At 40.7% G+C, this 22,635-nt stretch overlaps 1 protein-coding gene across 7 annotated transcripts in view; it reads right to left on the bottom strand.

Moving 5' to 3' along the window:
* The window catches only part of galnt13 (UDP-N-acetyl-alpha-D-galactosamine:polypeptide N-acetylgalactosaminyltransferase 13), a 406,679-nt gene that overhangs the window by 184,583 nt on the left and 199,461 nt on the right, over nt 1–22,635 (bottom strand). For all 7 annotated transcript variants that reach the window (XM_048533834.2, XM_048533835.2, XM_048533836.2 and 4 more), the window contains exon 5: nt 10,321–10,528. In XM_048533834.2, coding sequence (XP_048389791.2) covers nt 10,321–10,528 — 208 coding nt within the window. The remainder of the gene's footprint in view (nt 1–10,320; nt 10,529–22,635) is intronic.

The following is a 22,635-nucleotide window of genomic DNA, read 5'->3' as shown; positions in this document are numbered from 1 at the left end:
GAGGGGATATGACTGACTCTGAAGACCTGGGAGAATGTAAGCAGTTTTCTGAGGAGGAACAGGGGAAACTGAGCTAGAGGAACTTCACCTTCAGCATGATAGAGCAGTGCAGCATTGGATGCAACAAAATAGATGGAACTTGACTGGCATTGGTTCTAATAGGTTTGAGCTGGAGTGACCACTTTTTGACTGTAAATTTGTTGCTGCGTAAAAAGCAGGAATACCCTGTCTGTCTGCTCTAAGATGTGATGATACTAAGGACAGGTAGCCTGTATAGCTTGGTTCGTAAACAGCAATACATTTACAAATGTGTATTTCCATTTACAATAAAGTCCCACTAATGTCTCTGACATACCCTCAAGTGTTTCTTTTTGAGCCACTCCCACTACATGCACTGAGAAGGGCAACGCCCGGCTGGCAGCACGTGATCCGGTACGCAGCTGGACTGAGCTTTAAAAATGATGCAGTGCCAGAAATCCCAGGGAGTCCCATCAATGATGTACACAACACTGCTAGCGAGAGAGAGGACAGCACAAGCAGGGCATCATAGAGATGGGGTGCATAGTTAATGAAGTGAGTTGCTGAGAACAGCATGAGATAACTCACTGACAGAAACCCTCCATGAAACTTGCCATAGAGTCATATAGCATGGAAACTGACCCTTGGGTCCATGCCAAACAGAATCCCAAACTAAACTAGTCACATCTACCTGCTCCAGGCCCATATCCCTTCAAATCGTTCCTATTCATATATCCATTCAAATGTCTTTTAAACTTAGTAATTGTACCCGCATCCATCACTTCATCAGGAAGTTCATTCCATGTACGAACCACCCTTTCATAGAGTCACTGTCCTGCAGCATGGAGACAGGCCCTTCGGCCCAAACTGGCCCATGCCGACCAAAATGTCCGTCCTCACAAACATCATTTCCCTACACTTGGTCCATATCCTTCTAAACCTTTCCTATCCATGTATTCATCCAAATTCCTTTTAAATGTTGTTAACATACCCGCCTCAAACACTTCAACTTGCAGATAATTCCATAAGCATACCACTCTGTGTTTAAAAAAAAAAGTTGTCCTTCAACTTGCGACATATTCTTTTCCCTCTTACCTGAAGCTGATGCCCCATAGTCCTCGATTCCCCAACCCTGGGAAAAAGGCTGAGAGCATTCACCTATCCATGCCTTTCATGATCTTATACAATTCTAAGAGTAACAGTCTCCCACGGTGTAAAGAAAAATGACATCACTTGTTCAACCTGTCCTTATAACTCCGTCCCGGCAACATGCTTGTAAATTTCTTCTGCACCCTTTCCAGTTTAATAACATCCTTCCATACCAAGACTGAACACAATTCTCTAAATGTGGCCTCACCAATGTCCTGTACAATTGCAACATAACTTCCCAACTTCTATACTCAATGCCCTGACTGATGAAGGCCAATGTGGCAAAGCCTTCTTCACTGCTCTGTCTACCTGTGACTCCACTTTCGGAGAGCTGTACGCCTGAACTCCAAGGTCCTCTGCTCCACTACACTCTAAGCTCCTTCAATTCACCATGAAACCCCATCTTGATTTGACTTTTCAAAATGCAACACCTCCAACTTATCGATGCTAAACTCCATTTGCCATTTCTTGGTTGACTTCCCCAGCTGATCAAGATCCTGCTGCAATTTCTCATCACCTTCCTCCCTGTTCACAATATCAGCAACTTTAATGCCATCTGCAAACATACTAATCATGCCTTTTACATTCACATCCAAATCATTGATACAGATAACAAACAGCAGTGGACATAGTATTCCAAAAGAGGTCTCCAGCGTCCTGTACAACCTCAACATAACATTCCAACTCCTACACTCAAAGCATGAGCAGTGAAGGCAAGCATGCCAAATGCCTTTTAAACCATCCTGTCTATATGTGACACAAACTTTAAAGAATTAGGTACCTGCACCCCTAAGTCCCTCCGTTCAACAACGCTACCCCAAGCCTTACCATTAATTATATAAGCTCTGCCCTGGATTGTCGTACCCAAATGCAACACCTTCCATTTATCCAGTTAAAATGCTACTTGCCATTTTCAGTCCATTGATCCATTTGATCACAATCCCTTTGTAATCTTAGAAACCTTCTTCGCTGACTACAATGTCACCAATCATCCACAAGCTTACTAACCATGCCTTATATATTCTCATCCAAATCATTTATATAAATGGCAAACAAAATAGGACCCAGAACAGATGCCTGTGGCACATGCTGGGCACAGGCCTCGAGTCTGAAAAGCAACACTCCACCATTACTCTGTCTTCTGCTGTTAAACCAATTATGTACCCATTTGACAAGCTCCAAATAAACAATGTCTACTGCTCTGCCATCATCAACATTTGTGGCAAATTTCTCAAAAAACTCAATCAAGTTTGAAAGGGAAGCTGATGTTTCAGGACCAGATCGTTCTTCAGTAATGGCTTGAAACGTCAGCTGTCCTGCTCCTCTGATGCTGCTTGGCCTGCTGTGTTCATCCAGCTCTACACCTTGGTGTCTCAGATTCTCCAGCATCTGTAGTTCCTTCTATCTCTGAAACAAGTTTGACAGGCATGATTTTCATCATGCAAAACCATCCTGACTATCCCTAATCAATTTTTGTCTCTCAATGTCCATAAATCCAATCTTTTTTTTGTCACCTCCAACAATTTACTCACAACTGAAGTCAGACTCACAGGTCTATAGTTCCCCAGTTTCTCCTTACAACCTTTCTTAAACAAAGATACAACATCAGCCAACGCCCAGGTGTCAGGTCCCTCACCTGTCGTCGACATGCAGCAATTTGATATCTTTCAGCCCATTGATATAAGTGTAAAACCTGAGGCTCCATTACAGACAGCAGTCAATAAAAATCAGTCAGCATCCACCCTCAAATTGGTTTATGGGTTCTTGAATTAGCACTGTGGCTATGATTTATTTTTATGAAAACATGTACTTTTTACAAAATGAACTGTAGTCTACAACTACATTTACTGAAAGTAACTGTGTTCAAAACAGAGTTGAAGTTTGATTGAAATGACATAATAGAGCACATAATGAAATAAACAGGCCCATATGTTGTCTGCAATAGAAAACCAAATCTTAACCCTAAAAATAAAATAAAAATGAAATTAAGATGATAAATCACCAGTGTTCAGAAACACAGATGGTTGCATTGTTTTGGATAAGACTCAAGTTAATGAGATTGTAGAAATACCAATCATGGAAAAATTCAAATTTGAATGAGATTTTTGTATCAAATTGTAATGACTTAAGGGGTCTAGTTCCGCAAATGGAAAGTTCCCAATATTAACTAAAGTATAACTAAAAAAAAGTGAACTAATAACAGCAAAAACCAAGTAACAAAATAAAATTTCTCTGTTCGAGATAGAAGAGCAAGCTTTCCCCCCCACCCCCCCAAAACTCTAACATTATATAATTAATGACAGCCTGGAGATTTCTCTTGGGTAACCTGTTAATTTAAGTATGAATTGACAGAAATCAACATAACACAAGACTTAAAATACAAATAACGTCCAGCACAAGTTTTTCTTTGCAAATATTTTGAGCTAGTTTAAAAAAAGATTGTACTAGGTGAAAATAATTCCCAAAAAATTGCCAAAGGTCCAATGACGAATGCGAGGCCAATTCTACTAATTTCACTCATTTACAGGCCTTTGAGATGCTTCAGAACTCATGCTGCTTCTTTAGACAAAAGGGGCTGAATCTTACATTTGTTATCTAGGGCCTAGTTTCACTAAATTTTTTTAATGGAAGCATTTACGCTGTAAGGCTGAGCAAGTTTCTTCAACGTATCTTACCAAATTTGCCTGATTAATGACCTACCCACGTCTTTGGTGTCCATCATGTTTGATTCTGGTCCTAACTTAACACACAATTCCCAGAACAACTTGCCACTCAACAGATATCCACTGAAAGACTGGCTCCTCCTATACCTGCACCATCTTTAAGGCGGCACTTTGCCTCAATCAACCACTGCATTCAGATGCTGCCCAGCTCAGTCAAGGACAGAGCATGACCTTATGCAGAAGGGCAACATAACATTGCAATTCTCTGACAGGCAACTGGAAGTTCTGATTGAGGGATGGTACAGACAAGAGCCTATAGGAATGGCTGAAAGGGCCATACTACTAAGCACTGGCAGCCTGAATCAAGGTCACCACCTGAGTCAATGCCATATACACAGTCTGTGCCAAAGTAAATGGCACACTTAGCTCTCTCACCCACTCTATTTCTGTTACCATACCCACCTCCCATATAAGGTTCATGCTCTGCCCACCTCAACACTACCTTTAACACCTCCCCTCACTTGTTTTCACCTCCAACACAACTAACCTCACATAGCATCTGTGCTGCCTCTCCTCACTATCTCAGAACACCTCAATACTTTTTGCCCTCACTCTCCCTGTACCCATTTGAACAGCTGTGCCACACTTTCACCTCTGAATTCCACTCTTTCTTTCTTGACAGGAGAAACTCAATGGGGAGGACAGAGTACGCCACTGGGCTCCTCACTACATATGAGGAAAGAATCCAGGCCCTCACAGCAGTAAACCAGAACCATCACTATACTATGGGTGCTTCGAGAAATCCATGTCCCACCGAACAAGCAAGTACTACTCTTCAATGCACAATGCCTCTCACATTAACATCAATGTCAGTATTATACTGCAGGTCTAATTCCTTTCTCTTCTCTCATAAGCACAGTCAACATGTCTACTACAAGCTAGTGAAACAGCTGGCTTCCCCAGAAGCCACCTCCTTGACCTCTGATAACATCAGTCTGAGATAGCCTCATGCAACCACAACCATCTCAGATACAGACACATCACTGGGAATGTTAGGCTTAGGGAGTGTGGGAACAGTTTGGTGAGTACCTCTGTGACAGTTCCACAGCTGGATAAGGAAGAACAGCCCAAGGTCTCTGGCACTCAGTGGGATGCTGGAGACAAGGCAACTGATTGAGTTCTGTCCAGTCTGGGGCCAATGTTGCCAGCAACCAGGGACTTCATCCACATTTACAGGGAGGAAAAGCAGAAAAAGACACGTATATAGGACACATTGGCCCTTGTTTCCCTAAAACTACAGAAGTGCAGCGGATTTTGTAACCATCTGAATGCCACCATGGAAAGAGTGATGGCTGTAGAACAGAGAAGTCCAGCACACTAAGTTGTTGGAGAGACAACACACCTTCACTCCAGCTCCCAGCCACTGGAAATTTGGCAACTGGGCTGGATCAGGAGCCTGGTGCACACTCCAGGTGCCCCATTTTCTCAAAGAAAGCATGCAGTGCCATGAGACACAAGCTGGAGGAGGAACCACAGCCCCTCAGATCCCACTGAATGAGAAAGACACAAAGATCAGCAAAGGATCAGAAAGCAGCTTATAAGAGATACTAAAGGGAATTATGAAAGGAAACTTGCCAGAGAGATAAAAATCAAAAGAAAAAAATTTATAGGTATATAAACAGAAAGCATATGGTCAGGAGCAATGTTAGTCCACTAAAGACTGAAAGTGGGACATTGTCAATGATGATGTACATAATGTAGATAGCCTGCTGAAAATCCCAAGGAAATTAATAGTAGATCAGGAACAGAAACTGGACAAAATTAATGCAAGTAAAGCATCAGTAATGGGGAAATTAATGGAACTGAAGACAGACAAATCTCCAGGACCTGACGGTTTCCATCCAAGGGTGTTAAAGGAATTAGGAAAGAACATTGTAGATGTCCTCACCATAACCTTTCAGAGTTCACCAGATACAGGAGTCATCCCTCTGGATTATAAAATGGCATATGTAACTTTTTTTTTGTAAAGAAGAGTGAAAGAGGAAAACCAAGGAATTACAGACCAGTTAGTTTCACATCTATGGTGGGGAAATTGTTGAGAGTTTATAATTAAGGATGAGGTAACAGAACACCTTGAGAATTTTCAGTTAATCAGGTCAAGACAATATGGATTCATGGCAGGTAGGTCATACCTGACAAACCTCATTGAATTTTTTGAAGTGGAGACGACAGTAATGTACAGGTAATATCTACGGATGTTTTGAATATGGACTGCCAGAAGGCATTTGATAGATTGCCACATGAGAAACTGTCAATGAAGATAAATGCTATGGAATGGAGGGCAGATTACTGACATGCCTAGGAAATTGGTCCAGTGACAAGTGACAAAAAAATAGTTAGAATTTGGTTTTTGGCAGGAATGTGACCAGTGGTATCAAACAAGGATCTGTAATAGGTCATCAATTGTTTACAATCTCTAATAACAACTTGGCATAGAAAGTATAAACATTTTGCTGATGACACCAAGTTAGGCAGCATTTTAAACAGTGCAGATGATATGATAAAAATACAAAGGCATATTGAATATTTAAGTGAATAGGCAAACATGTGATAAATGGAATTCAATGGTCAGGTTCTCCATTTTGAACTAAGAAAGGATAGACTAGAATATTTTCTAGATGGTATGAGCTTAAATATAGAATGGTAGGGAGGGACAGAAAGAATGTGATTTACTGGGGGCACACTGGAGGCTTAGGCAGCAGTGCACTGCATGCGATTTTGCACCTTAGAAATGTAATTGGTTGCACCTTACACTGATTATATAACTCTTTGTGTAGCCCCAAATATAATTTTTACTGCATGCAGCACGCCTTCGTGACCACAAATGATGTACCACACACGGACATCTGTGTTCACATCCCGGTGCATCATATGAAAGGGAGAGAGATAAGGCGTATACAGGGCTGCTGACACTTTTGGTCCTCCTCATACAAAATCTCCCTTTTCTCATGACCCCTGTGTCCAAAAGCATAGGCAATGAGTGAGATGTTCAGTGAGGTCTGTTGCAAAAATATGCAATACAATGATTAAAGGTGAGTTTTGGGGGAGCAGGGAGTTTGATGCAGGAGATTAGATTAGGATGGCCAGGGAATAGGCAATCTTAAACAATATAGCAAATAAGTCTGCATGCAATGTTCGTTCCCTTTATAAGCTATAATATCCTTGTCCTCCAACCCACACTTTCAGACGTTGCGTCACTTACTCTGCCCACTTAGAATGTGGTCACAACAATCTTCTTTGTTGTGCACTTTCAACCTCAAGCATAATGAATTCCTCAGTGGCTTACATCCTCTATCTCAACATGTCAGTGAGCTCTCAAATATCCAAATCCCATTCACGCTAGTCTCCCATACAGACAATCGGCTTTGCACCTCTCCAGATTCCCACCTAACCTGTCCACAAGTTTACGCTACTCACTTTTCCCGCCCACTCCCTGGCATATCAGGTGACCATGCCAACTGTGTTCATTCACTCCCCACCCCCTTGAAGCCCAGATGCTCCTGACTGTGGATGCTCCCACGCGACTCCTTTCCAGTACTCTTCATCCTTTACGATCTCACCCTCTTGCATATATTGTCACCTCCCCTTCAAAATTTGTCATTTCCCCCTTCCACCTTCCTGCAGTCTCCAGTCAAGTGTAACCTGCCAAGTTTTCTTCCCACAACAGCTATCAGCCTTGCCCCCACCTTCTCAAATACTAAAAATGAAGCCAATGGACTGACTGTGGCTCATCCTATTGAGTAGCCAACAGATCATTCCCAGATGAGAAGTGCCCCTGACTGACGTACACTATACATCTGCCTGACCACTCTACTGCTAACCTCTGGACTAGCTGCTGTGGAGCCACAGGGCTGATCATGGCTCACTTCCAGGGCTACAAAGATATAGAGTCCTCAGCCGAATAAATGCAACCAGAGCTAGCAGCAAGCTGAATTCACCACGTATGCATTTGTGTTTCCATGTCTAATTTTCTCGATGTCTAGCTTGTTTGCCAAGTTTGGTAAGATTGAAAGCCGAAGATTAATGAGGAGAATTGAGCTGTCAACAAGGTGTTTACAAAGCTATAAACATCTTTAATTGGCAAATTGCACTGTCGAGTGAGAAACTCACCACACCATTTGCGAAAAGCATAAAGGATGGAGCAAGATTCTCCCAAGGTTCAAACAAGCCACACTGGACTTGTCATCCAATTCTCCCACAAATCTCACCACAGTGCATTTGCGCAGACCCCAAGGATTCTGCTCAATGACTCAAAGAGGAATGTTATGAAATTGTTTGAGTGATTTTTCCTAATCCATTCAGAAACTGCTTGAGAAAATGTGCTGCCAATTTTATTTTCCCCAGAGTTATATTCTGAAACTTAATTGTGTTGGTCAATAGTATTAGATTAACAAGGTGGCTTTGAATACTAAACCCATTTTAATCATATTGATCAAAATATGCCTAGTTTTTTTACTCTCACATGTCTCAACAACGTTTAAAAAGTACATATTTTGAAATGTTTCATGATTCTGCTGATTCATGTTAGAGTTTACATTCATAGTCATGTGAATTAATCTAAATAGAAAATCAGGGAAAAAACCTTGTTAGAACAGACGTAATGTGGGCATAACTTGAACATCATTTACCATTTGGAATCAAACTGGAAATTCTACTGGGTTATACTCAGCAAGGGCTTTTTATTATGTACACAAATTTGTGTGCAAGTTTTCTCATTGTCAGAATAGCTGCAAAGTTTCTGGTAGTAATGGTCCTTCTATTACAGTCAAAGACATCGTCTGACGCTCAACCACCAAATGGGATTGTCTTGCCATCCACTTCATCTTAACTGAGTTATTTAGTTTGTATAGATATCTGCTGCAAATCCTATATCTAACCCACTCCAAATAAGTGAGCAACTCGCTGTGAATAAACTAACACCAGAAAAGTACAATAATGTTTTGGGCTTCCAATCACTTTCACAGGGTCAAGGTTGTAAAACTGGGAGTGTGTGGAATTTCACCTTCAAAAGTGTGCAGGTTCGCAGTATTGATAAGCATTGACATGCAACTATCATACATTTCAGTCTGTGCTCAACCTTTAGGAGAACAGCAGAAAACATGGACAGATAAAATGAATTCGTTTTCAGAATTTCTATAACTTATCTGAAGTTACAATGGACATTCAGCAGCATTTTGGTGAGAATTCACTTCCTTAAATACTACTAAAAGCAGTCCAGAGGCATCTGTTTGAGAATGAAAAGTGAAAATGGGATGACTCATTAAAATCAGATGACATATCGTTGCTTAAATACACTCCAAGGCAGTTTAGCTACAAAACATCAAAGGACCATAAATGTGTCTCAAAAATATCCTAAATGCATCTAAAGACTGAGCCTAACAAAACAAAAGATTCTCCCAAATATAAATTTGGATGCAAATTGAGGCTATTGTAAAACCTAACAAAGTTCTCTTTTGTAATTCAGAATTGTTATTACTGAAAAATAAAGCAATTAACTACATGACCCTATAGCGGCTCCAAATAAAATGCATTCGTTTCTGTCCACTAGTAGTTGCCAAATATTTATTCTTCAGAGAATGTAGAATGAAATTCATTTTGATTATTCTTCTTTGGAATAAGTCAACTAAGCAACTTAACTAAAATGATCTTCATATAAATTCATTACAAGGCTTTCATGATAAAATTATGTTTTATATTTTAAATAAAAGATCCTTTGAGTAGATTAACTATTTAAAGAGAGGACAAAACATGAACCTGATACAAACTCAAAGTAAATATACAGAAGTAAAATAAATAGCTTTACTAGGTTAATAGCCATGTTTCAGAAACATTTGACATTTAATCTTATTCTGGTAGATGTTTGGTTTTGTTTTCAAGACAGGTTAAGGCAATGCAACACATCTGTTGACATTCAACAACAGGTTTCAGTTTATTCTTTCTGTAAATAACAACTAGGATTAGTTCAGTGAAAATAAAACAAAACTAAGCATATGTCATTGCTCTCCCTCATGTAGCTTTTCAAAACCTTGTAGTTCCAAAAATGTTTGAGCATGAATTCTTCAAACATCCATATTGTGCGAAGAAATTTGACAGGCACTAATTTCAACTTTAAAAGCAAAAGGAAATGCACATCTGTCACCTGCTGTGTGATGTTAAATTTCAAATACTTACAAACTTAGAAAACGTAACAGAAATAGATATTTATTCTTAGCCTAAGCCTGATGCCTCAGGAGGATGATAACATGACAATTTCAAATAAACCCAATATATCTTTGTTGAAACAAAGCCAACTTTTTGTACATTTCTGATAATAACTGTGAAGAGGCACAGATTTGTTTTGAAACTTAAGATGCATAAAAGGTAGTTCAAAATCAAATCACAACTAGCAGATAGATTATTCCTTTCATATGGCAGGATTGGGACCGTATACCTGTTTTCTTTTATTCTTGCCAGTAAGGGCTCAAGCCAGCCAACAGTGCATTCACAGTGCGCATCTAGAAAAGTAATGACCTGGCCCTTCGAAGCAGCTGCACCACGGAGCCTGGCACGAATCAATCCAGATCGCTTCTCCATCCTAATTATCTTCACTGGAACTTGTAAATTCTTCACATAATTGTCTAAAGGTTTCTTCAGAAAATCTGCAGAGAAGATTTTCAAAATCAATTCACTCAATATCTGAAGAATAACAGCAATTCATTTTAAGCAACATGTGAACTCAATTCATTCAGTGATGTATTCTTACCTCTTTTATGCCCCTTATCTAAAAATATACTGAGTTGTAAAGGGAGAACTGTAACATATTCTAGTATGTCCGAAATAAAACATACCATAATCAAAAAGTACAAGATAGTGATTTATATAATTTTTCTGTTGAAATTTTTTTTAAAATATCACAGCGCATTATAAATAATACTGCACCTTAAACAGATTGTGCCAAGGAGGTAGCATCTGTACAACTTTTACAGGTTTCTGAACAGTCACATAACCACAGCCTTACAGGAAGGTTTGCTAATAGTTTTGGAACACATTTAAACTAAAATGGCGGGGGATTGGATTGTGTCTAGTTCAGAAGGGAGAGAAGCTGAGAGGAAATTAGAAGTTAAAGTACAAACAAGGGAGTCTGGAAGGTAAAGGAGAGGGCAAAAAAAAAAGAGATTAACAAGGCAAAACAGAATATATTTCAATGCAAGGAGGCTGAGGAATAAGACAGAGGAGCTGAGGGTAGAGATGGACACATGGGAATATGACATCATAGCTGACTGACACTTAACTGCAAGGTGGGCAGGACTGACAGTTCAACATTTCTGGTTAGAAAAGTGTACTTCATTTTTAATTCACTCAAGGGATATGGGCATTTCTGGCCTGGTCAGCATTTATTGCCCATCCCGAGTTGCCCTTGAGACGGTGGTGGTGAGCTGCCGCCTTGAACCGCGGCAGTCCATGCACTGTAGGTTGACCCAGAATGCCCTTAGAGATTTTGATCCAGTGATGGTTAAGGAACGAAGATGCATCTCCAACTCAGGATGGTGAGTGGCCTGGAGAAGAACTTGCAGGTGGTAATGTTTTCATGTATCTGCTGCCTTTATCATTCGTGATGGAAATCGTTGTGGGCTTGGAAGGTGCTATCCCAGGATCTTTGGTGAATTGCTGCAGTGCAACTTGTAGATAGTAACACTGCTGCAACTGACTGTCGGTGGTGGAGGGAGTGGAGGCAAGTTTGGGCCCAGTACAAGACCCGGCAGCATCAGCTGTGGCTGCACTGATGAGGTGGGACCAAAGCAGACCTGGGGCAGCCGTGAGCAGAGTTTGGGCTTGTGCAGCATCCGGCAGCATCTGTATTGGCAAGGTCAATCAATGTCTCAGAGCAGGGGCATCAATGGAGGTGAGAGGGCACCAAAGTGTGAATGACCTACATTACAGCAGCAGCAGTGCAGTGAAGGGGGCGCATACCTGACCACCAGGTCCATGGCCCATGTTGGAGCACTTAACAAGAAGAACTGGAAAGTTGGACACTACTTTATTTCTTCATTTTTCTGCTTTTATATTCTTTGCGTATATTTTTCTGTTTTGAGAATCCTTCACACTCCTGATTTGTGCACTGCAGATGTCAGACAGCTTCGGGGAGTCAGACAAGTTATTCAGCGCAGTACTTCTAGCCTCTGTCCTTCTCCTGTAGCCACTATATTCATATGCTGAGTCCACTTCAGTTTCTGGTCAATGGCAATCCCAAAGATGTTGATATTGGGGAATTCAGCGATGATAATTCCATTAAATGTCAAGGCATGGTGGTTAGATTGTCTCTTATTGGAGATGGTCATTGCCTGGCATTTGCATGGCACAGATGTTACGTGCCACTCTTTAGCCCAAGCATGGATATTGTCCGGGTCCAGACCATTTGAACACAGACTGTTTCAGTATGAGGAGTTGCAAATACCCCACTTCTAATGGGGTAAGGTCATTGATGAAGCAGCTGAAGATGGTTGGGCTTGGGACACCACTCTGGAGGAGCTCATGCAGATAACTGACCACCTCCAAAAGCAACAATCTTCTAATGCACCAGGGACGATTCCAACCAATGGAGAGTTTGCCTCCTGATACCCAATGATTTCAGTTTTGCCAGGGCTACTTGATGCCACACTTGTTCAAATACAACCTTGATGTCAAAGTTGTCACTCTCACCCAATCTCTGGAATTCAGCTCTTTTGTCTATGTTTGAACCGAGGCTGTAATGAGGTCAGTTGAGTGACTCTGGTGGAACCCAAACTGGGCACTGAGCAGGTTACTGCTGAGCAAGTGCTGCTTGACAACATTACTGATGATAGTTTCCAACACTTTACCGATGATTGAGAGTAGAATAATGGGGTGTTAATTGGCTGGGTTAGATCTGTCCTGCATTTTATGCAGAGGTTGTCCCTGAGCAATTTTCCAACTTGTCGGATAGGTGGTCAGTGTTACACCATACTGACTAGAACAGTTTTGCTATGGGACTGGCAAGTTCTAAAGCACAAGTCTTTATTACAACTGCTGGAGTGTCATCAGGACCCATAGCCCTTGCAGTATCTAGTGCCTCCCACTGTTTGTTGATACCTGGAGTGAATTTAGCAGCTGAACGCTCCCATCTCTGATGCTGGGAACCACAGAAGAAGGCCAAGATGGATCATCCACTTGGAACTTCTGGCTGAAGATTGCTGCAAATGCTTAGCCTTTCACATTGATTGATATGTTGGCTCTTCCATCACTGAGGATGGGATATTTCTGGAGCCTCCTCCTCTTCCAGTGAGTTATTTAATTGTCCAACATCATTCATGACAGGATGTGACAGGACTGCAGAGATTAAATCTGAACCATTGGTTGTGGGATCGCTTTGAAGGAGAATTGCACAGAAGAGGATGGGTGACGGGTGGGTGGGTCACAGCATTGATCAACAAATCAGTTACAGACGAAATGAGGTATGTGATGGAAAAAAAATCAAAGATGGCTACATAGATAGAAGTGAAAAAACACAAAACATCCCATCGTGTGCACGATAGACCCCCAAACAGTCAGGGTGAGACTGCCGAGCAAAATGTTAATAAAACGTCTGAAAAGTGTAAGAATAATAAGGCAGTAACAGTTTAATAAATTCTTAGCTAATTTTAACTATCCAAATATTAACCAGATGGTTTTGGTGTGAAGATAGAGATGAAACACATTTGTTAAATTGCAATCAGGAGAACTTTCTTCTTAGCCAATAAACAGAACCCCCAACATAATAGGGGCAATTTTGGACCTAACATTCATAAATAAGGCCAGCAGTTGGAACGCATATTAGTACAGGTGCATTTTGGAGATAATGATCCTAACATTATTAGATTTAGGATAGCTATGGAATAGCAAACGATGGGCAGTGAATACAAGTTCTAAATGGAGAAAAAGCTAATATTACTGGGGCAAGATACAATTTTGCTTAAGTGACTAGGATCAGTTATTTGCAAATAAAACTCTATTAGAACAGTGGGGGTTATTCAAGGAGTAATTAATGTGAGTACAAGGCAAACACATTCCCACTAAAACAAAGGTTGGGACCAAGCCTGGAGAACCCTGTATGTCAAGGGACATAAAGGCTAGAATTAAGGAGAAAGCACATGCTTTTTGCACCTAACAACAGCTTAATATGGCAGAATCCCTAGGAGTGTATAAACCTTAAAAAGCAAACTGGGAAAGCTAAGGGAATGCATGTGGAAGCATTGGCAAATAGAACAAAGGAAAATCTAAGCAGTTTTCTTGGGAAAGAGTAGGCTCAGAGGAGATGATAGTGGTAATTAAGTACAAAGAACAGTACAACACAAGAAAGGGCCCTTCAGCCCACCAAGCCTATGCTGACACATGGAAACAAACCTGCTGGAAAAGCTCAGCAGGTCTGGCAACATCTGTGAAGGAAAAAAAAACAGTTAACGTTTCTGGTCTGGTGCCCCTTCCCAGGAGGGTCTCAACCCAAAATGTCACCTTTCCTGCTCCCCTGATTCTCTAGCCTGGCTGTGTTTCTCCAGCTCCACAGCATGTTATCTCAGACTCAAGCATCGGCAGTTCTTACTACCTTCCTCTATTCCTTTCCTGCTTGAGTCTCTGTAAAGATGCCTCTTAAATTCTGCAACTGTATTTAGAATACCGAACAGTCCAGCACAGTACGGGCCTTTCAGCCCACGATGTTGAGCCGACCTATTATCCTACCCTAAGATCAAACTACCCTGCATACCCTTCATTTTACTATAATTCATGTGCCTTACCATAAGTCGCTTAGAGTCAGATACATTAGAGACATTTATCACCACTTCTGGCAGTGCATTTCATGTACCCACCCCTCTCTGTGTAAAGAATCCACCTCTGACATCTCCGCTCTACCCTCCTCTAAACACCTAAAAATTATGCCCCCTTGTGATACCATTCCCACCCGGAGAAAAAGTATCTGACTATCCACTCCATCTATGCCTCTCATCTCTTATACCCCTATCAAGTCACCTCTCATCCTTCTTCGCTCCAATGAGAGAACCCCAAACTCCCTCAACCTTTCCTCGTAAGACCTGCCCTCCAGTCCTGGTAGCATGCTGGTAAATCTCCTCTGTACCCTCTCTAATGCTTCCATCTCCTTCCTATAACGAGATACCAGAACTGAACACAATATTCCAAGTGTGGTCTATCCAGGGTGTTATAGAGCTGCAGCATAACATTGCGATTCTTAAACTCAATCCCCCTGCCAATGAAAGTTAACACACCTTATGCCTTAACAACCCTATAAGCTTGGGTAGCAACTTTGAGGTATCTGTGGACGTGGACCCAAGACCCCTTTGTTCCTCCACACTGTCAAGGATCCTGCCATTAACCTTGCATTCTGCATTCAAATTTAACCTTCTAAAATGAATCACTTCACATTTTTCTGGTTTGCATTCCATCAGTCACTCTTTTGCCCAGCTCTGCAGCCTGTCAACATCCCATTACAACCTGCAACAGCTCTCCACACTATCCACAACTTCACCAACCTTCGTGTCATCAGCAAACTTACTAACCCACCCACCCACTTTGGCATCCAAGTCATTTATAAAGATCAAAAAGAACAGAGTTCCCGGAACAGATCCCTGCAGAACACCACTGGTCACCAAGCTCCAGGCTGAACACTTTGCGTCTACTACCACGCTCTGTCTTTTGTTGGACCGCTAATTCTGTATCTGTGCAGTCAAATTTCCCTGAATTCCATGCCTCCTTATTGTCTGAATGAGCTTACCATGGGGAACCTTATCAAATGCCTTGCTAAAATCCATATACATCACATCCACTGCCCTACCTTCAATGTGTTTTATCACATCCTCAAAGAATTCAATAAGGCTTCCGAGGCACGACCTGCCCCTCACAAAGCCACGCTTACTATTTCTAATCAAACTGCGCTTTTTCAAATAATCATAAATACTATCTCTCAGAGTCCTCTCCAATAATTTGCCCACCACATAAGACAGACTGATTGGTCTATAATTCTCAGCATTATCCCTATTCACTTTCTTGAACAAGGAAATAACATCTGCTACCCTCCAATCATCAGGGAACATCCTGGTAAATCTTTTTTGTACCCTCTCCAAAGCCCCCAATCCTTTTAGCAGTATGGCAAACAGAACTGGGTGCAATATTCCAAATGCGGCCCAACTGAATTTCTATATAGCTGCAACATCACTTGCCAACTTTTATACTTTGTGCTGCGACAATGAAAGAAAGCATGCAATAGGCCTTCTTGACAACCTTAACTATTTTTGTTGCCACTTTCAAGGAAATGAGGAGATGTATGCCTAGATCCTTCCTATGCTTTTACATCCAAAGGTTGTGCCATTTACTGTATACTTCCCTCCTGTATTAGACCTTCCCAAATGCATCACCTCACATTTGTCAGGATTAAATTGCAGCTGTCATTTTGCTGCCCAAGTCTCCAGCCTATCTATATTCTTCTGTATTTTCTGGCAAACCTCCTCACTATCCACAGCTCCACAATCTTTGTGATATTCAAAAAAAACTTACTAATCAGGCCACTTACATTCTCTTCTAAATCATTTTTGGCAAAAAACAGCAGTCGCAGAACTGAGCCCTGTAGAATACTACTAGTCGCAGGTCTCCAGTCAGAAAAACAACTTTCTACCACTACTTTTTGTCTTCTATGACCAAGCCAGTTCTATAACCATCTTACCAGTTCACCATGGTTCCCATGTGACCTCATCATCTGTATCAGCCTGCCATGAGGGATCTTGCTTTGCTAACTTCCATCCAGATAACATCCACTGTGTCGCCCTCAATCATCTTTGTCACTTCCATAAAAATCTCAATTAAGTCTGAGAGACATGACTTGTCCTATAAAATTCATGATGTACATCATGGTCAAGTCCACATTTTTCCAAGTGCGAGCGATCCTGTCCCTAAGGAATTTCTCTAATAATTTCCCGATCACTGACTTAAGGTTCACCTCTCTGTGATTTCCTGGATTATGCTTGTTGCCCTTCTAAACAAAGGAACACTGGCTGTTCTCTAGTCTTCTGAGACCTCTCCTGTGACTAAAGAGGATGCAAAGAATTCATACAAGGCCCAGAAATTTCCTCCCTTGTCTCCCTCAGTATTCTAGGCTAGATCCTGTCAGGTCCTGGGAATTTATCTATCCTAATGCTTTTCAGAACACCCCAATAGCACCTCCTTTTTTATATCAACATGCCCTGGAATGTCAATAGTCTGTGTGTAGACAAACACAAGTACAATCCTCAAAGGATACACAGCATCTCCCTTCACAATGGAAAAAGACAAAGTAAATATAGATATCAGGGTGGAGAACTGTGAAATATGACAAGACATTAACATAGAGAGAGACAAGGTACTAGTGGGTTTAGCAGCCTTAAAAGTACATAAACCAGATGATATGTATTCTAGGCTGCTGATGGAGCATTGGAGCAAAAATCAGGGGCCTTGACAGCAATTTCTAAATCCTCTTTGGTCACAGATTAATGAGGGACAATCAGCATAGTTTTGTTATGGCAAGGTTTTGCTCGACAAATTTGATGCCATGTGTGAGGAGATAACCAGGAGTGTTAGTAAGAATAATGCATTTGACATAGACCTTAGAAAGGTTTTATGGTAAGGATCCTCAAGGCAGACTGGTCATGAAATTAACTGCCCCTGAGATGCAAAGCAAAGTAGCATATTGGAGCTAAATTTGGCTGACAGGCAGGAGGCAGGAGATGGCAGAAGGGCAATGCTGTTTCTGGAAGTCTGTTCCCAGTGGGGATTCACAGGGCTCAATGCTGAGGCCTTTGCAGACTGTGGTGCTTCAAAGCCCACAGTAATAAAATGTTAACCTAAAAATCTCTCCTGGCTCTCCTTCATCTCAAGGCCAGTAAAGATGGGCAACAAATGTTAGCGTTGCCAGTGCACTCAAATCCTATGAGGGAGTAAAGAATAAATATACTGAGGACCTTTCCTCACTGAATTTTCAGCTGGTTTCAGTATGTTACTTAAACATCCTTAGATGTTCATTTACTTCAACTTAAACTATCAAAACCAAATGCTAAATTTCTCTTACCTATTTTCCTGATCTTGAAGTCACTTTATACTGTCTGTGGCTTCAACGTCCAAGCTAGATGGGCAGTATTCTAACTACAGGGTAGGCATTGGCTAGTACCTAAGTATCGTTAGAGTTCTACTCTCATACAGCTAAAATCTGGTTTAATTGACAGAAAACGTAGAAATAAATGCTTCATTTTAAATAAACATCTTATTTTTAGGATTATTACTGGATGAGGATAAATGCCGGGGCTTTACCTATTTATTGTCAATATTAACAGTTTAGCAGCAAGCACTAAATATAATGCATTCAAGGTTGTTGATGATATAAGAATAAAGTGAAAGTGTGACACAGACTCTCCAAAGGGATTCAGAAAAGTTACAAACAGGAGATACAATGGTGGCTAACAGTGCAAAGTGTGGGCTTATTCAATTTGACAAGAAGGAAAACAAATAGTCAAATACAAAAGAGAGCTGGTATTCATACAATGCTTTCCAAGTTCACTGGACATTCCAAACTGCTTTAGAACCAATAATCATTTTTCAATATAATCACTGTTGCAATGTACAAAACATGATATACAATTTGTATGCAGCAAAATCCCACCAATAAAACTATGATAATGAACAGATCATCTGCATTTGAAATGTCAATTGAAGGTTAAATTCTGGCCCAGGCATAAGGTACAAACTCTCTGCTCTTCTTCAAAATAGAACCATGACATTTTTTCCATGAACAGCTAATAGAGGAGGCAGAGCTTTGGTTTATCATAACATTTTAAACTTGGCAGCATCAACAATGCAGCACTGCAGTTATGTATTCAAGTGAGAGCTTTGATTTTCATGCTCGAGTAATGGAGACTTCAACCCACCATATTTGACTCAAGAGATGAGAAAGCTACCAACAATCTGTGATTGTGGAGTCTAGAACTAGGAGTCATAATCTCAGAATTAAATGTCAGAATTTTCAGACTGAAATTAGGAATATACTTTTCATTCAAGAGCTTTGCAGATTTTTGGAATTCTCTATCTCAGAGGGCTACGAATTTTCAATTGCTCGGTAACTTCAAAGTTGATACTAGCAGATTTTTGGACTCTTGTGAACCAAGAAGGATAAGGGAAAAAATACAGCTGAGGTTCAGGATTAGTCACAGTCTTCTTAAGTGACACAGGAAGTATCCAGGGCCATACAACATACTCCTGCTCCCATTTCTAATGTTTTCACGTATTTTAAGAACTGTGCTCAGTAGTTTAATGGGCACCAATCTGAAAATTTACTTTGTCTTCCAAATTTATTAATTTGACACAATTAAAGTTCACCAGCTTCTGTGGTAGGATTTGAACACATCACCAAACTATGGTCTTTGTTTACTGGCCAGATATTTAGAGGGTATAAACATACAGTCTCTGCCAAAACAACAGAAAAGGATCTGGCAAATTAATTGTATATTAAGGATAACAGAACATGAAGGACAAAAAATTGTGATCAGGAGCCCCCTTGTTTCAGGCACCTAAACTACTGTGGTTTAAACTGACATTTGTAGATATCTAAGTTTTGATGTTAGTTATTGAGTGTTTGGGTTTCTCGCTTTGGAGTTAGTAACCAGTGGGCCATCTGTGTCTGGAGTTGTTAATTAACTATGAATTTGTTGCTGTGGTAGTTAAAGACAATCAAGAATTCACAGGAACGAGGGGTGTGGTGGATGGAAGTTTCAGGAAGGTAGGAAAAAAACAGATCAGGTAGATGGATTACCCCTAACACAGGTAGGAGGGGTAGGCAGGTGGCGCAGGACTGTCCTGTGCCTATTCCCATCTCAAAAAAATATGCTGTTATGGAAAATGTAGGGAGATGATGGACTCTCATGGGAATGTCATACTGACTGCCAGGCTTCTGGTACTGAGACTGGCTCTACTTGTAATGAGGGGTATGTCAGGTTCCAAGTGATCAATTGTGATAGGGACCTCTCTAGTCATCAGGACCACGGATAGACATTTCTGCACCTGACAGCGAGACATCAGAATGGTGTGTTGTCTCCCTGGTGCCAGGGTCAGGGATGTCTCAGAGATGGCATAGTATATTCTCAAAGGGAAGAGTAACCAGCAGGATATCATTGTATACATTGGGTACCATGCTACAGAAAGAGAAAGGGATGAGTTTCTAAAGACAGAATATAGGAAATTAGGCAGGAGGTTAAAAAGTAGGTCCCCTCAAGGACAGCAATATCTGGATGACTCCTGGTGCCATGTGCTAGTGAGAGTATGAATAGGAGGATAGAGCAGGTCAATGCGTGGCTGAGGAGATTGTGCAGGGGGCAGGATTTGGTGACAAAGACATTTGGTACACTTTATCAGTCAGTGCATTGTGTAAAGAAATGGGATGTCACATTGTGGTTGTACAGAACACTGGTTAGACCAAGTTTGGAATACTGCTTGCAACTCATTTTGCCCTGCTATAGGACAGGTGTTGTTAAACCTGAAAAGGTACAGAAAAGATTTACATGGATGTTGCCAGGGTCCAAGGGTTTGAGCAACAGAGAGAGGCTGATAAGGCTGGAGCTATTTTCCTTGCAGCGTCGGAGGCTGAGGGATGACTTAAAGAGAGGTTTAGAAAATCATGAGGGGCACGGATAGGGTGAAGAGCCAAGCACTTTTCCCTAGGGTGGGGGAATCCAAAACTAGATTTAAGCACAGATATAAGGTGAGACAGGAAACATTTAAAAGGGTCCTAAGGGACAACTTTTTCACTGAGGGTGGGCATATATAGAATGAGCAGTCAGAAGAATTGTTTAATTCAGGTGCCATTACATTAAAAACAAATTTGGACAGGTACATGAATAGGAAAGGTTTAGAGGGATGCGGGCCAAACACAGGCAAATTGGACAAGCTTAGTTTAGGAAATCTGGTTGGCATGGCTGAGTTGGACAGATGGATCTATTTCTATGCTGTGTGACTATGATTCTTCCTGATTTGATTTCTGTCTCTTGTTAGTTACTATCTTATCGTTCTAATCCTGAGCACAAATGAAGTATTTTCTCTATGTGTTTCTAGCCTGTTGCCTTGTTCAATATTACAGTTACTTTAACAGCAATTGGTTAAACACATATCACTTTTATCATCAGATGTAATTTAAATCTTGGCATTGCTCACTTGAGTCTCAATCAAATCATTCATGCTCCAAAAGATGTGTTCATGTAAATTGGTCAAAATGCAATGACAATAAATTAATCAGGAGTATACAAATGCCAAAATAAAATGATTTCTACAAAAACGATTATTTCAAATCAGTGTGATATTCAATTAAATATTTGTCTACACGAGACATACTCGAAGGATTATTCACTGAAAGCTGCTTAGCAAGAATTCCATCTGTTCCTTAATTTGCTTCAAATGAGGATAAAGTAGAACGATTTGAGGATTAAAAACATGACCTAAACTGTGATGATATTCAAGCTACAATAAAACTATGGAGCAAATTGTCAAAAATGTTTGCAGCAAGTGTCTTGAATGGAGTTTCAATAAATGCAAGTTTTATTTACAGTAAGTTATATTAATCTACCAATGTTTACAAATTATTTACATATTAAAGCCTTCACTCCTAACAAGAAAAATGCAAGCATAGTTCTCTAAGTTCCACATCAGAATTGTCTATAGTTGAATTAAACTGGTGGATCACACAAAGAAAAAGTACAGATGACAGTTGTGATATCATGATAAAATTGAGAGAATGGTATGTCTTCTCCATTTTTCCAAAGGCACACCTCAGTGTTAACAAGATTATCTTCCATTAGCAAATATAGTGAGATCAGAAACTGACACTGTCTGTCTTACAACTATATGTGACTTTCAACAGAAAGCAACATCTCGGGCAGCACAGTGGCTCAGTGATTAGCACCAGTACCTCACAGCATCAGGGACTCAGGATCGAACCCAGCCTTGGGCGACTGTCTGTGTGTAGTTAGCACATTCTTCCCGTGTTTGCATGGGTTTCATCCGGGTGCTCTGCTTTTCCTTTCACAATCCAAAGATGTGTAGATTAGGTGGATTGTCTATGCTAAATTGCCCATATTGTCGAGTGTGGGGAATGTAGAGGGTGGGTCTAGGCACGATTCTTTTCGGAGGTTCAGTGTGAACTCGATGGGCTGAATGGCCTGTTTCCATGCTGCAAGCATTCTATGATTCTGATAGTATAGTTATATTATCGCTTTTCATGCAACGGAATACATACTTAAATATTCACCATTATTACAATGGATTTAGACATGATCATTAACTTCATTAGTACCAGAAATCTGCCTTTTTGGTAAGGGGAGACAAAAGCATAGTAATAATGTCACTGGATCAGTAATCTAGTGACTCGGGCGAATGATCACCGGACATGTACTGGTGAAATTTAAATTCAATGCGTATAACTAGAACATATTGCTAGTGACATGATCATGAAAGCATCATGGATTTCAGCAAATAAAAGTGGCTCACTAATGTACTTTTAAATTAATGTACTTTACTTACTGGCTGTGGCCTACATGTGACATATCAGCGTAGCTAATTCTTAAATACCTTCTGAAATGGCTTAGCAAGCGATTCAGTTCAAGTGCAATTAGGGTGGCAATAAATGCTAGCCTTGACAGCAGCGTCCACAAGGATAAAAGATAAAGAAAAATACAAGTAGAAATATGCACATTTA

This window comes from Stegostoma tigrinum, chromosome 7, assembly GCF_030684315.1.
Source record: "Stegostoma tigrinum isolate sSteTig4 chromosome 7, sSteTig4.hap1, whole genome shotgun sequence".
Classification (NCBI taxonomy): domain Eukaryota; kingdom Metazoa; phylum Chordata; class Chondrichthyes; order Orectolobiformes; family Stegostomatidae; genus Stegostoma; species Stegostoma tigrinum.
The sequence above is the reverse complement of the archived record's forward strand: the minus strand, read 5'-3'. Positions and strand labels throughout refer to the sequence as shown.